The sequence below is a fragment of the Polyodon spathula genome, chromosome 8 (genome assembly GCF_017654505.1).
Source record: "Polyodon spathula isolate WHYD16114869_AA chromosome 8, ASM1765450v1, whole genome shotgun sequence".
NCBI lineage: Eukaryota > Metazoa > Chordata > Actinopteri > Acipenseriformes > Polyodontidae > Polyodon > Polyodon spathula.
Window position 1 is genome coordinate 38,572,500 of NC_054541.1, and position 13,727 is coordinate 38,586,226.

At 36.2% G+C, this 13,727-nt stretch overlaps 1 protein-coding gene across 1 annotated transcript in view; it reads right to left on the minus strand.

Moving 5' to 3' along the window:
- The window catches only part of LOC121319131 (semaphorin-3D-like), a 49,865-nt gene that overhangs the window by 6,681 nt on the left and 29,457 nt on the right, over nucleotides 1–13,727 (minus strand). Inside the window, exons 8-16 of the mRNA XM_041256313.1 lie at nucleotides 12,208–12,322; nucleotides 12,052–12,121; nucleotides 11,333–11,477; nucleotides 9,780–10,002; nucleotides 7,832–7,920; nucleotides 6,776–6,817; nucleotides 4,195–4,352; nucleotides 879–943; nucleotides 87–163 (exon numbers count right to left, since the gene is read on the minus strand). Coding sequence (XP_041112247.1) covers nucleotides 87–163; nucleotides 879–943; nucleotides 4,195–4,352; nucleotides 6,776–6,817; nucleotides 7,832–7,920; nucleotides 9,780–10,002; nucleotides 11,333–11,477; nucleotides 12,052–12,121; nucleotides 12,208–12,322 — 984 coding nt within the window. The remainder of the gene's footprint in view (nucleotides 1–86; nucleotides 164–878; nucleotides 944–4,194; nucleotides 4,353–6,775; nucleotides 6,818–7,831; nucleotides 7,921–9,779; nucleotides 10,003–11,332; nucleotides 11,478–12,051; nucleotides 12,122–12,207; nucleotides 12,323–13,727) is intronic.

Below are 13,727 nucleotides of genomic sequence, written 5' to 3' on the forward strand. Positions count from 1 at the left end.
ATATAAATTTACCTATTCCCGATGGGTCAGCCTCAGACCTCTGCAGAAAACCATCTAGATAATATGCCTGCTGAGATTTAGGAAACACATTCTAGGAAGGTAGAGGTAGAGTTATATTCAACACCAAATATTAGCTTCTCTTCAGCAAGTTCATTGCTCATACCTAGGAAAATAAATCAAAATAGCTCTGAAACAAACTTAAAGTTATAAGTGTAAAAAGTTACAGGTGCATTATTTAAACAGTTGAAGCAACTCATGGGGATTTATAACGCTATATTTTTCCGAACCCAGATACTTACTCTTTAAGCAAAACATCTGGGGAAGTAGGGGACACATACCGTGATATTAATCTCCAGATATTACAATACTTTTGGAATAATGAAAGAGCAGTGTGTAAGAATTGGGATGCACATAGAGAGAGACAGAGATTTTGTTTGCGATGCCACTCTGGCACCCAGATTTATTACACACTTTCACAAATGTCAACAGTAAAGTGTTAACCCTTCATAAATTCCAAATCAGGTTTCACCATGTCAATGTTTTTTAGTTTTACCACGACAATACATGGTTATTATACTTTGAACACCGTAAACATATCAATTGTAAAATGGTATCAACTATGTGTACTCTGTAAAATATTAAATCTTCATGAAATATCATTACCTGCATATTTCCACCTTAAACTTCCCTAAATAAAGATGTTGTCATCATGGTAACATGCAGGAGAGCCAGACTGATTTGCACAAGCACTTATAGAGCTTTTCCCCTCATCTCACCTTGCAGACTAATTAAATTGAATGAGTACTGTCCTGCATACCTCTGCAGCATGCAAGTGTTTATTTTTTATCTTACTTTTCAGAACTACCTAAAGTACTTACTGTCCTCCAGATCCCAGCACTGGCTTGAAGGATCCCCGTGTTTTATATCTTGTCTTCTTGCTCTTCTGTAGAAGAAATAGCAGACACGGCTATGTAGGTTTCATTCAGATACTCAGTAGCAACCTGGTTATTTCTTACCAGAATCATCATTTACATTCTTGTTGCAGACAAAAATAACTAAATGCATGGGGTCTAAATTAAGTTAATCAATTTGTTAGAGGGTAATCAAAGAGAAAATCTGAACTATAATTACTTTTGCCTTATACTTATGTTTTTTTTTCCCCATAAAGTTAATGGATGCTGTAGCAGGGAGAGATCTGTGCTGACTCTGCTGGAGTGTTCACAGTACTGCAGGAAGAGGGCGTCAGTCTTCCAACAACCGCCTGTGAGTCATGGCAGTGACATGGGGAGGTGGGAAGGTAGGTGTGTGGACTTTCCCCCTCTCTGAATGGCTGAGAGGCGAGTCTTGGCAGATTGCTAGCCCTATAAAAAATGCTCTGCTGTTTCCTCAGGTCTGCCCACTTAGACGCAACAAGAGTGCGGAAGCTCTGATCCAGGACCGGGAATCAGGCGAAACAAAGAGTTTCACAGCGAGACAGAGAGAGAGTGGGGAACCCTTGGGCAGACCCCAGCGTATTGTAAAAGAGCAGGCTAGTTAGCCTACAGAGTAGGACAGTGATCCGGGTCGTGCGGATAGCGGCAACCAGGATAACGCTGCCGAGTGCAGCACCTTTTATTTGTAGTTTTATTACTGTTTTATTTTCCATTGTTCTTTTCGCCTTCTGTTTTCATTATTATTTCGTTGAGCACCTGCGAGTGCACTTGCTGTTCGCATACCAGCTGTGGTATTTCCGTGGTGCTGTCTATCATCGTTGATAGGAAGCCCACGGTCAACAGTGCCCTCTGCCGGAAAAAGCAAGAACTGTTCTCAAATAAAACTGGGCACCTGGGTGGTGTTTTCAATTACACCTGTCTGTCTCCTAGTCAGTGAATTACCCACACCCCTTCCACAGATGCCCATTCCATAAAGAATTTTTGGTTAATAGGTCTTTCAGATACAGTGCCTTGCAAAAGTATTCAGACCCCAGACATATTCTCTAAAATTACTGAATTACAAATGGTACATTGAAATTTCGTTCTGTTTGATATTTATTTTTTAATAAAAAACACTGAAACTCAAAATCAAGTAATGTAAGGTGACATTGGTTTTATGTTTGGAAATATTTTTAAGAAAAATAAAAAACTGAAATATCTTGTTTGCATAAGTATTCAACCCCTGTGCTGTGGAAGCTCCCAGTTTGCACCGATGAAAGAAATTGCCCTAACGAGGACACAATTACCTTACCATTGGCCTCCACCTGTGAACCATTAAAATTGCTGTCACATTTTCTGGATAAAAACCCCACTGTTGAAGGATCATTGGTAAGGCTGTGAATCTGAAGGAAAATGAAGACCAAACAGCATTCTACAGAAGTTAGAGATAATACAAATGCATAGATTAGGGAAAGGGTACAAAATAATATCTAAGTGTTTGGATTTCCCAGTGAACACAGTTGGATCAATAATCAGGAAGTGGAAGCTGCATCACACCACCCAGGCACTGCCAAGAAAAGGCCATCCCTCAAAACTCAGTGCTCAAACAAGAAGGAAACTTGTGAGAGAAGCCACAGAGAGGCCAACAATCACTTTGAAGGAGCTACAGAGTTCAGTGGCTGCGAGTGGAGTAATGGTGCACCAGTCAACCATATCAAGAGCTCTGCATAACACTGGCCTGTATGGGAGGGTGGCAAGAAAGAAGCCGTTACTCAAAAAGTACCATCTGAAAGCACGTCTGGAGTTTGCCAGAAAGCATGAGAGTGACCCAGCTGCGATGTGGGAAAACGTTTTGTGGTCAGATGAGACCAAGATAGAGCTTTTTTGCCAAAACTCAAAGCGCTAAGTGTGGCGCAAACCTAACACTGCCCATGCCTCCAGACACACCATCCCTACAGTGAAGTATGGTGGTGGCAGCATCATACTGTGGGGATGCTTCTCATCAGCAGGGACTGGGCATCTTGTTACAATTGAAGGAAGAATGGATGGAGCAAAATACAGGAAAATACTGCAAGAGAATCTGCTTCAGTCAACTAAAAAACTGAATCTTGGGAGGAAATTCACCTTTCAGCAGGACAATGATCCCAAGCACAAGGCCAAAGCAACACTGGAGTGGCTCAAGAACAAAAAGGTGAATGTCCTACAGTGGCCCAGTCAAAGTCTTGATCTCAATCCCATTGAGAATCTGTGGCACTATTTGAAAATTGCGGTGCACAAGCGTCATCCAACCAACCTGAACAAATCTGCCAAGAAGAATGGGCCAAAATCACTCTGACACTGTGTGCAAAGCTGGTACATACTTACCCCAAAAGACTTAAAGCTGTTATTGCAGCAAAAGGTGGCTCTACCAAATATTAATGTGTGGGGGTTGAACACTTATGCAAGCAAGATATTTCAGTTTTTTATTTTTCTTAAAAATATTTCCCAACATAAAACCAATGTCACCTTACAATAATTGATTTTGAGTTTCAGTGTTTTAACTGAACAAAATCGAACAGAACAAAATTTCAATGTACCATTTGTAATTCAGTAATATGAGAGAATTGGTCAGGGGTCTGAATACCTTTGCAAGGCACTGTATATGGTTTCTTCAAAATGTCAACGTCTCAGGTCATAGTGTCTTTAATTTGTTATACACTGTTGGACAGTGAAATAGCGCAAATCTACATTTGTATATTTTGGTACCCATTCTTTGACTAAGCCACTATGCCATATGTACAAAACAGACTGAAATGCCTGAAGATTATTACTATAGAAATCTGATAATGTAAATATAATCAAACACAATCTAGATCTGCCATTCCTGAGCTGCTCCCATGGTAAGCATATCTTAACTTTTCATCTGATTGTTAACAATTTCTGAGCTGACAGACACAAACAACGTTCAGAAATCCAGCATACTGGTGTAGTTTCCCTGATACAGTCGCAGTCGCTTGTTCTCAAAGCTCATTAGGAATTCAACTGAAACCAGAAACAGCCCATCCCACATTAATCCACCTTTGTTTATTATTCCACATATCACCTTTTTTTCCAGTAAGTTAAAATACAAATTGGTTAAACTAAATAAAAGTGCATGTATTCCTTTCAATTCTAAACTCCAAAGCATTTATACTACCCAATTATATGTAAGAGTAATGGACTGGTAACTAAACTTGAATCAGGCAGTGAAATGAACTGAGGACCTGGTAGATTTCATTTTGTAAATGAGGTTCTTTGGGTCTACCTTTTTGAAGCAGGGATGTATCTTGAACAGGAATACCCATCCCAGGCACAGTAGGGATCTCTTGCTAGGCAGCACTCAGCACAAACCTTCCCATAGATGTCACAGCGGTGTAGGGACAGCTGGACAAGACCATCCTTGGACCCGACAAATAATTGTTGCTGGAAATCAAAATGCAATTTGGTATGCTGAATCTTATTGAGCTTCAATATACCATACATACTGTTCCTACTTATAGTAGGGGGTCTTCATTTTCAGTTAAGTTCTCAAAATACTGTAATACATCACACAACTTTTAGAGTTACTATATGTATTTATTTTGAACTGAGTCCTTCACTGAAACATTATTAAAAGCTACGAATTGTGCAACACATTGCTTCTTTGCTACTGAATGAGAATAATTTGTGTTTATTTTTTACAGCTGTGAAGCACATCTAACACATGCATTTTTTGACTGCTGAATCTGAAAGACCTGTAGTGGTCCAGTCAGGGCAGCTATAGTCTTAGATTGTCACCAATTTTAAGCTCAAAGCTCTCTTCGTCCTTATTGTACTGTTACCAAAAAGGCAATGTATAGACAAAAGAAAATTAAAACAGTATTTTATTTTAAAACTAAAGCTAAGAACATTTTCTTACAGTCTATATTAAAGATGTGTTAGTTGAATAATAAAAATGTCAACAACTGGGGCTATAATGTGTTTCATTCCTTAACAGTTCAATTGTATATTTTAGTAGCCATTTTGATTCTCTTTACTTTAACAAGGGTTTCGGTTTTTGGTGTTTATTTTTTCCCTTTTGCAGTGTTTATTTTTTAGAAATGTTCGTGCTTTTTGAAGATGGTCAAAAATTGGTGTTTATCTAGGCTTAATCATGTAGTGAATATGTGAATTAACAGTTTTTCTGTTATTAACCAAACTCTCTTGTGGAATTTTAGTGTGTTGAGGCCTTCTTTTTAAAGGTAAACATCGGTTTCATTAGTTTTTGTTGCAGTGTTGTTTATCTGTATTTATGTTAAATCCTATAACCAGGCCCCTTAATTATAACACAGCATAACTATATTACCAACACTCAAGCAAACATATATATATATTATTAAAATTATTTTTTTAATTAAAGATATGTTAATAATTACGCACATTAATATGCAAGCTTACAATAAGCTTACATTTGAAAATGGAACTCAGACAAAGGATGCTAAGTTTTCCATCTAACCGTTTTAGTTTTCTATTATTTACCTGGATATACAGCATATGCCTGCTAATGCATTAAGGTGTAAAACCTACTGCAAAGTTAAAAAGTTTCATAATGTTGCAATGAAGAACTCAGTCTGCTGAAAACCAGTAAACAATACTATACTTTGCACACACATCACCCTGTATAATTAACATTGTTTAGGCTATCCATACACTCATAGTAAACATGAGCTTGCCTTAAATTATAATCACTGCCTGGACACTGTAGCCTGCAGATCCATACAAGTTCTTATAATGTATGCAGCTATCAGAAATTTCATCACAGCAGCTCTCTACCACCACCTGGGGTTCCTACTCATGTTTTTGAGTGGTTCTGGGCTATCCAAGTAAGGACACAGAGATATTTCCTTCATGGAAGCATTGGTTAATGATGTGCATTGTGAAGCACAGGACACGGCTTTAAAGTGTTTGAAGTGGAACAGACAAAGGTCCGTAAAACTGAGTTATCATCAAGTTTGTCTAAAATAGGTGTGATGCTGGTTCAAGTCTACACAAGCAACATGTTAAAATCAACATAAAATCCCTGATGCCTCCTAAAGCACAACACAACTGAAGGTCCTGGCTTAACACCTGGTTGTTACACTATCATGTATTTATTTGTATTTTTATAAAACAGCAATAATTACTCATACAATATATGTATATGCCTTTATCTGCTTGGAAACATCTCTCCATATTTAAAATGTCCAGTTCTTATGGTTAAGAGTCCAGTGAGTTTCACAGCAAGGGAAGTATACAAACACTAAAATTCACATGGTGTAGTTCTGAAGGTACAAATACCTAGAGACAAAAAATCCAGTATTTATTTTTTCACCGGTATAGTTTTCTATTTTAGTCTGAATTTCAGTACATTTTGTAAACAAATGAGCAAGTCCATTCACTCAAGTAATAAATGGCTTGCAGGTGGCAGCTTGCCTTTAACATGCAACATGCCGTACTTATACTTGCCAATGCTCCTGACCTTTAGGTGAACTTCTTTCCTACAAACTCCTACTACAAGCTGTCTATTTCTTAGGTCACCCAGGGTGTGGGGCTACAGGACTGCACCTGGAGATCTTTCAAAACAAGGTCCCCTGCAGTGCACTTTGACAGACCTGTAAGGACAGCAATTTCCCTAAGGGACTTCACAGATGTGGCAACCTACCACTATACCATGCTGGAATAGCCTCAGTTCTACATACCATACTATTATGAAACTAGTCTTTGTTACTAAACTACTGTTAATGGTGGCTTCAGTAGACACATGGGTCCATTAAGGAGTTTCCATATGTCGATCAGGTCATTAAAACATAACGTACATAGCAGTAAAACCTTCTAGCAAAATGCCTTACCTGTTTGGAAGACATTTCCATGTTTAAAATGGGTGAAGGAGCCTAAATAAATAAGACAGAAAAAAAGAAATGGTTTAGAGGGCAAACAAACTTTGCTTTTAAATGTTCATGAATCCTGCATAAGTGATTTAACCACTATATACAAATCTTTTGACTCCTGTATAATTTAACATCCTTGTGTAGTATCCACTCTCTGGAGATCTGTCTCTGAAATTATCTTTGAATATGTCCCTCTAAAAAGTTTATTTCTAATTTTGTAACATTCATAGATATTTATTTCAACAAAAGAAAGTGGAGCAAAAATTGTATGTAATTAATTGCTGTATGTTACATAGAACATCAATTTAATAATGCCTTCCTTGTATGTGTACTTTTAACTTCACATTCAGTATAACATATTGTATTAAACAATTTGACCCAATAGTTTGTCTTCTTTGTGAATTGAAAAAAATAAATATTTAATTTAAATCACATTAAATAACACAAATGCATGGCCAGATTGTTTGAGGGTTTTTTTTTTTTTTTTTGTATGTTTATTTAAACTAAATTAAATTCAGGTTGAACACCACAGGTGAAGTGGCTATTGTCTAAAAGGCTATATTGGGGAGTGGGTAATGGGAAATAAGTATCAGGTTCTAACAGGTCTTCTGCAATATGGGCATCTTTCAATAGCTGCTCTGTATTAATGTGAGGTGTTGACTAGTTTGGCTCTCGTGACCTAGCAAGAGTTGGTCTGGGAATATATGTTCTGTAGTTAAGACAGGGCATTCATAGTTTAGCTCTTTTTGATCTGTCAACTGGTGGCAAGTGAGCTTCTAAATTTTTTATGTAAATGTCTGGTTCAGGTAAAAACCTATAGATTTCTAGAACTCACAAGAACCTTGTTTTGCCATCTGCTAGCACTTGCTAACTTCATTAGCCTTGTGAATAAGCCTCTTCTTATTCATGTCATTATCTCCTGAGACACAGTGTCCTGGTTTAAATTACTTTATTTTATTTTTTTTATACTGGCAAACCTAATCTTTCCATTTGATTTCCTGTTGTTCTACTGCTCACCTTGAACACCTGCAGCTCTTCAAGCACAACCTCTTCTGTTACCCAATTCTCCTTTGTCACGCTCACAACTTTTAAAACAGTACCTACATCTAAAAAAAGGCAGAATGTAGAAATCATGGGTTTACTACTGAACTTACATTCCGGTTCCTAAGACTTTAGCTTCATCAATAGCATTGTCAAATTTAAAATCACATTCATTATTTTATATGGATTCAAACAGTATCAGTTTCTCTAAAATTGTCTGTACATTAGCAGATTTGCAGGGGAATTGCCCCATCTACTGGCTATATATATATATATATATATATATATATATATATATATATATATATATATATATATATATATATATATATATAACACACACACACACACACACACACACACACACACACATACAGTCGACTCCACTTATTTGCATATTGGATAATTGCATAAATCGCTTAATTGCTTAGCATGCAGCTGATCCCATGTTTTAGTGCATCAATTGCTTAACTGCATGAAGCTGCATACTCCCAAAGCCCATTGTGCATTGCATTTTAATTTAGTTAACTGCATAATGCAAACAACGTTCGAGGGTTTAAAAAATTTTTTTTAACAATAGCACTGACCAAGAGAGTTTAGCAACTGCACGACAGCAGGAAAAGCAGGAAAGACACAGAAAACGGTAAAGCGGATCTATTAAACCCAAGCGTCAGCACACGATGAACCTCCATGGAAATGGTTGTCAGGCTTATGACAGTTTTTTTACAGTTGTTTTTCAGCAATCAGCCAAATACTGTGGATACTTCAAACAAATATTGTTTTGCTACATGTAGTCACAAGATCTATAGTAAGGTACTGTACACACCTGTTTCACTTTTATGTTTTACTGTACTGTATTACAATAACTTAGTTTATCTGGGCTGCTGTATTCTGTATATCATTTTACATTATTATACTTTTCATATTGTGTGTTGCTAGAGAATAGTGTTATGTGTATTGAGTGCATAACATATTTCAAGTTGGTTTATTTTTCTGAACTTGTACAGTATTGTGGGTTACTTGAAATTAGTTGTTGCAATAAAATAAATAAAAATAACTTACAATAACGCAGTTATATACATTACTTTAAATTGTTTTGCATTTCTTATTGTGCATTGCCAGAGAATAGTTATTTGCACTGAGCGTATAACGTATTTCAAGTCGGTTTATTTTTCTGCAGTTGTTTAGTATTTTGAGTTATTTGTAATAAAATATAAGTAAAAAATAAAGTTACAAATCTGATCAAAATGAGTCATATATACATGTGCAAGTACATTGTACCCATTGCCCTTGTATCCCATTGTATTCCCTCACTCCTGTTATGTGCATAGTCCAGTTATGTGCATGACCTCACACCTGTCCCGAGCCCATGCAACTATGCGATTACAATGATCCAGAGTGTGTCAAAGGGTATAATTCAATTAAGATTTTGCTGAGGAGAAACATTGATGTGGAGAATATTTTATATTGAAGCGTTATCAATAATGTATAAAACAAATCAATATCAAATACATGTGTCAAATTTGCTCTTTTTAATGTGCGATACTTTCCTAACATGCCCCCAAGTGTGTTTAGACTATTGGTTGATTTTACCGATCGCTACCCACATTCAACGCCTCTCAAGTGTCCACATCTATGTTGAATATTACTCCCGTCTGCTGCACAATCAACACATCTATTTCGATCATCTTTCATAATATGCTATATTTCCCATGATGTCACTGTTTTCTTGAGGGGCATTTTTTTAGACTTGCTTTACCAATTGTATCATATTTGAAACTCAGATTCATACTGCTGAATATTTAGGCTAAACACAGATACATTGTGTTTAACTATATGCGTGGCATAAAATAGCACAACATAACATGATAATGCTGATACACACAAGTCAAAATACCCCCCTAAAAACTATAGAAAATCTCACCTGTGCCTAAAAACATAACATCATACTGTCCATCTTCTGCCCCAACCCGGTCTACTACAATCTGTGTAAGTTGGTAGTCCACATTTACTCTAGTGAACACAGGCTCTGCGGTCATGGGATAGACAGGCTGATACATCATAGGATGGTATTTTATGAAGCTGATGACATCATCAGGAAACTCCTTAGTTGTCTTTATCAATGGATCATAGGTTCTGCTTGGACACTGCAGAATGGAAGCAAATAATAATAATAATAATAATAATAATAATAATAATAATAATAATAATAATAACATTACTTCCAAATTATTAAACTTAGATTCTTAATGCATTTTGTCATATTGTAAGTCTATAACTCCACTGAATAGAAACAATTGCAAAGTAGTGTCTAAATTATGAGCCTACACTAATTGTTATTTAAGTTGTTATGCCTAATAAGCTTTAAAAAGAGAAACAGTTGCCATTGTGCTTTTTTTTTTTAACAAATGGACATATAAAACTAAAGTAAACCTTAATTTCTTGTATTTACTTTATCATCATATCAACGTATGTAGATGTTTTCATAAACATTTTGGTGATGTTTCCCTCTAGTGGTGAGTGAGCAGCAAAAATATACACTTGACATACGTGGAAAACAGTCCTAATTCATTCATTTGTTCAAATAAAACACAATCTATACATTTTGATAACTGCTTAGCTGCTTATTTTTATTTTTAATATTTACACATTTCCCAAACCAATATATTTGTTTCGTGATCTGTTTACATGTAAATATAAATTAAATACAACTTTGCAATGTTTCCATTTTGATGACAGCTTTTGTCAGTGAAAAATGAAGAGATGACACATTACATTCCAGCAGACACTAAGTGCAGACTAAAAATATAGACAAATATACTAATATAATGCATAGAAAACATTTCACTTGATACATTTTATAAGAATCTGCTAATGGTGCCAAATATTAGATCTGTGTTAGTACTGTGTGTAGTACATCATTTTGAAATGTTGACCCCAGCAAACACGAAGACCCAGTACAGTGCACATTTTAAAATGTCACAAAATGACTTTTTATTTGGTTCTATTTTTAATGCTCAAGCCAATCTTTGTTCAGAACACCACAAGAGAAAACAAACAGTTAAAAATGAATTATTATCCCACTTTCATCGTTTTTATTACCCAGGTTGCACTTCATTTTCAATAAGGAAACACTGCTGACTGTTGTCACCTCACGCTTCAGGCCTTTGTATTATTTCAAGGATATATTACCAATACACCTTTTCTCTAAGTTATTTTTTTAGACAAATTCATTATTTTCTTTAGACTCAACAGAATTGGGAAATCTTTCAGCGCGTTCCCTTTAAAGCTGCGATAAGCACCTAGTGCTGACAGCATCACTATTGTGCCGCTCACACACTGTTACAATTAGCTGTGAAATGATAACTTTAAACACTTTGTAACCATAATGGTATAATACATGTTATAGTATCAGGCAAATAGAAGTGATCTTTATTTTTCATATTTTGCACTTCATACACTTATGGAAATACTTACAGTTCCCGGACGTGGGTAAGGTATTTTCCCCTCATATTCTACCCATCGATGGTCTGGGCCTTCTTTATGAGCATACGGACCATTAAAGACAGCTCGTATATCAGCCATTCTGTACATGCAGACTGCAGAACCTTTAAATATAGAACTGAAGAGTATCTGATTTAATACAAATATCCTGTTAACATGGATAAATAAAAAAAAAGCAGGTTGTTCCAATCGGATAGCAACACATGGCAGTCCAGTTTTATTCCTTCTTAAATTTGAACTGTAACTGTTTTAGCATTTTTTACATCTGTTATATTATACAATACATTTACGATGGTTTGCACTATGCTTTCTTTTGTACCATGCTTGCCTACGCTTTGTCATGCATCACCTATGCTTTACTACACTTGCTATGGTTTATCGCATGCCTATTTTAATAAAAGATCATATAAAAAAGGTATATAACCAGAAAAAGTAAATGACATGGAGTGTTTGACGAATCTCTATATATAATTTTGCAAACACTCATGCAGATGTAAGCATGAGTCAAAGGAGCAATAGTAATGATGCTGAGCGTGTGGCCTGCAACTGAAGTGTTTAAAACAATTGTAATGGTGAAGGGCATGGCAGTGACATAAAAGCACAAAACAAGTCACGCCTTACTGTGAGATTTCTAAAAAGAAAACTAATGTACTGGAATGGAAAGGCTGTATAACAGATAATACATACTGTACCTTGTAGTAGTAAATACTCCATAGACAATGGGATTTCTTTCATCTTTTGTTGAAAGCAGGAACATGTCCTCTGCAAGTAAAAGAAGCAAAGATAATGCACTGTATTCCTAATTAAACAATGTGAAAGACATGTGTTTGATCTGGAGCATCACTTACGCAATTCATCAAAATGTGTATCCACACCATCTGGCCCAGGAATGGAGCAAACCAGTCTGGCTTTAAGAAATGTTGTCCACTTATTTGTCAAGCTCCTCAGACCCCCTACATCATTCTGGAATATTAAAAAATAATATTAATGCTGTTAAAAATACATATATGTCATAAAAAAAGTGTATATGTAGACATTGTAAAAGCTAATCCAGTGACAGGGAGTTTGCTGAAAGTTTCCTACTGTTTTAAGTAAAAATTACAAGACCATTGGAAATTGACCAGCAGTGCCAATACCTATATCTTGTACCTCTGGTTAGGATTAAGAAGCCATCAGTACTGCTGGGTTACCTGAAGCAAGTGAAGGACAAGCTGACCAGATGCCCTCTGAGCTGTACAAGATACAGACCCAATCCAGGATTGGTTCGCTCATTATTTCAGATTCACACAAAGGGATCTGAAGTGGTATCAGATCTATCAAATATACCGTGGTCTTGATTTTGTAAACAGCAGTCTTGGAACATGAAACACATATACAATATACTTACTCAATAAAGCATATTACAGTGCATGTTTAAATGTATGGTCAATATACAAGACAGACCCTTAAAGGTGGTGTTTAACACAGGTTTTAATGTAATATCAATTACTAACTATTACCAGAAGAGGGCGCCCAGTGCTCACTAAAGGGTTTTAAGTATTTCTGATTTATGAATTACTCAGAATAAACTTTGACTAAGTCTGTGCATTTCAACTGACTATGTATTAAAAATTAGAAAATTGATACATACATACAAAACAGGGGTGCAGTGAGTATTGTAAAATCATAGCATAGTGTAGGGGTTTCCAGCCCTGGTCCTGAAGAGCTACAGTCTTTTGGCTTTCATTTCAACTGAGCCTATAATTTCAACTGAGCCTGTAATTTCTCAAAAGTTTGGGGAAGAAACTTGAATAATGACCGTGTCTAGATCCTTGTTTTAATGCTGACAGCACAGACGAAACAACCTGTTGTCTGCCAGAGCTGACATATGTGCAGCCTCAATGCCAGTTATAATAAGACTTACAATGGCTATCCATGTTTCAACATGAATCATACCATTATAGTCTGGGCTGTTCATATTTTCAGTCTGTGGAGTTTAAAATGCCACAAACTGTGTTTCCCAGTTAAACAGCACACTATCATTGCTAAAAACTACATTCCTGCAGACATAAGTACTTGCAAGAATGTGTCCTGTATTCTTTTTGTCCACAAAAGATTCAAGACAACTTTGAAAAATGTACTTAATAGTTTTTTTTTTTAGAAATTTGGCACATTGGATGTTGTAATTAATGTGTTTTATGTGTCATGTGGCAGGGCAGAGGCCCTGCACACTTATGGGTTCTGTGGCTGGCAGCCATCATGGCTCAGGTGTAGAACAACAACCTGGGGCTAATATGGCCATCTTTGCACAGCAACATAGTATACATCAAGTTTGGCGTTTTGTTTAATAAGAAAAAGTGTGAAATGTGGCCAGGTGTTAATTGATTTA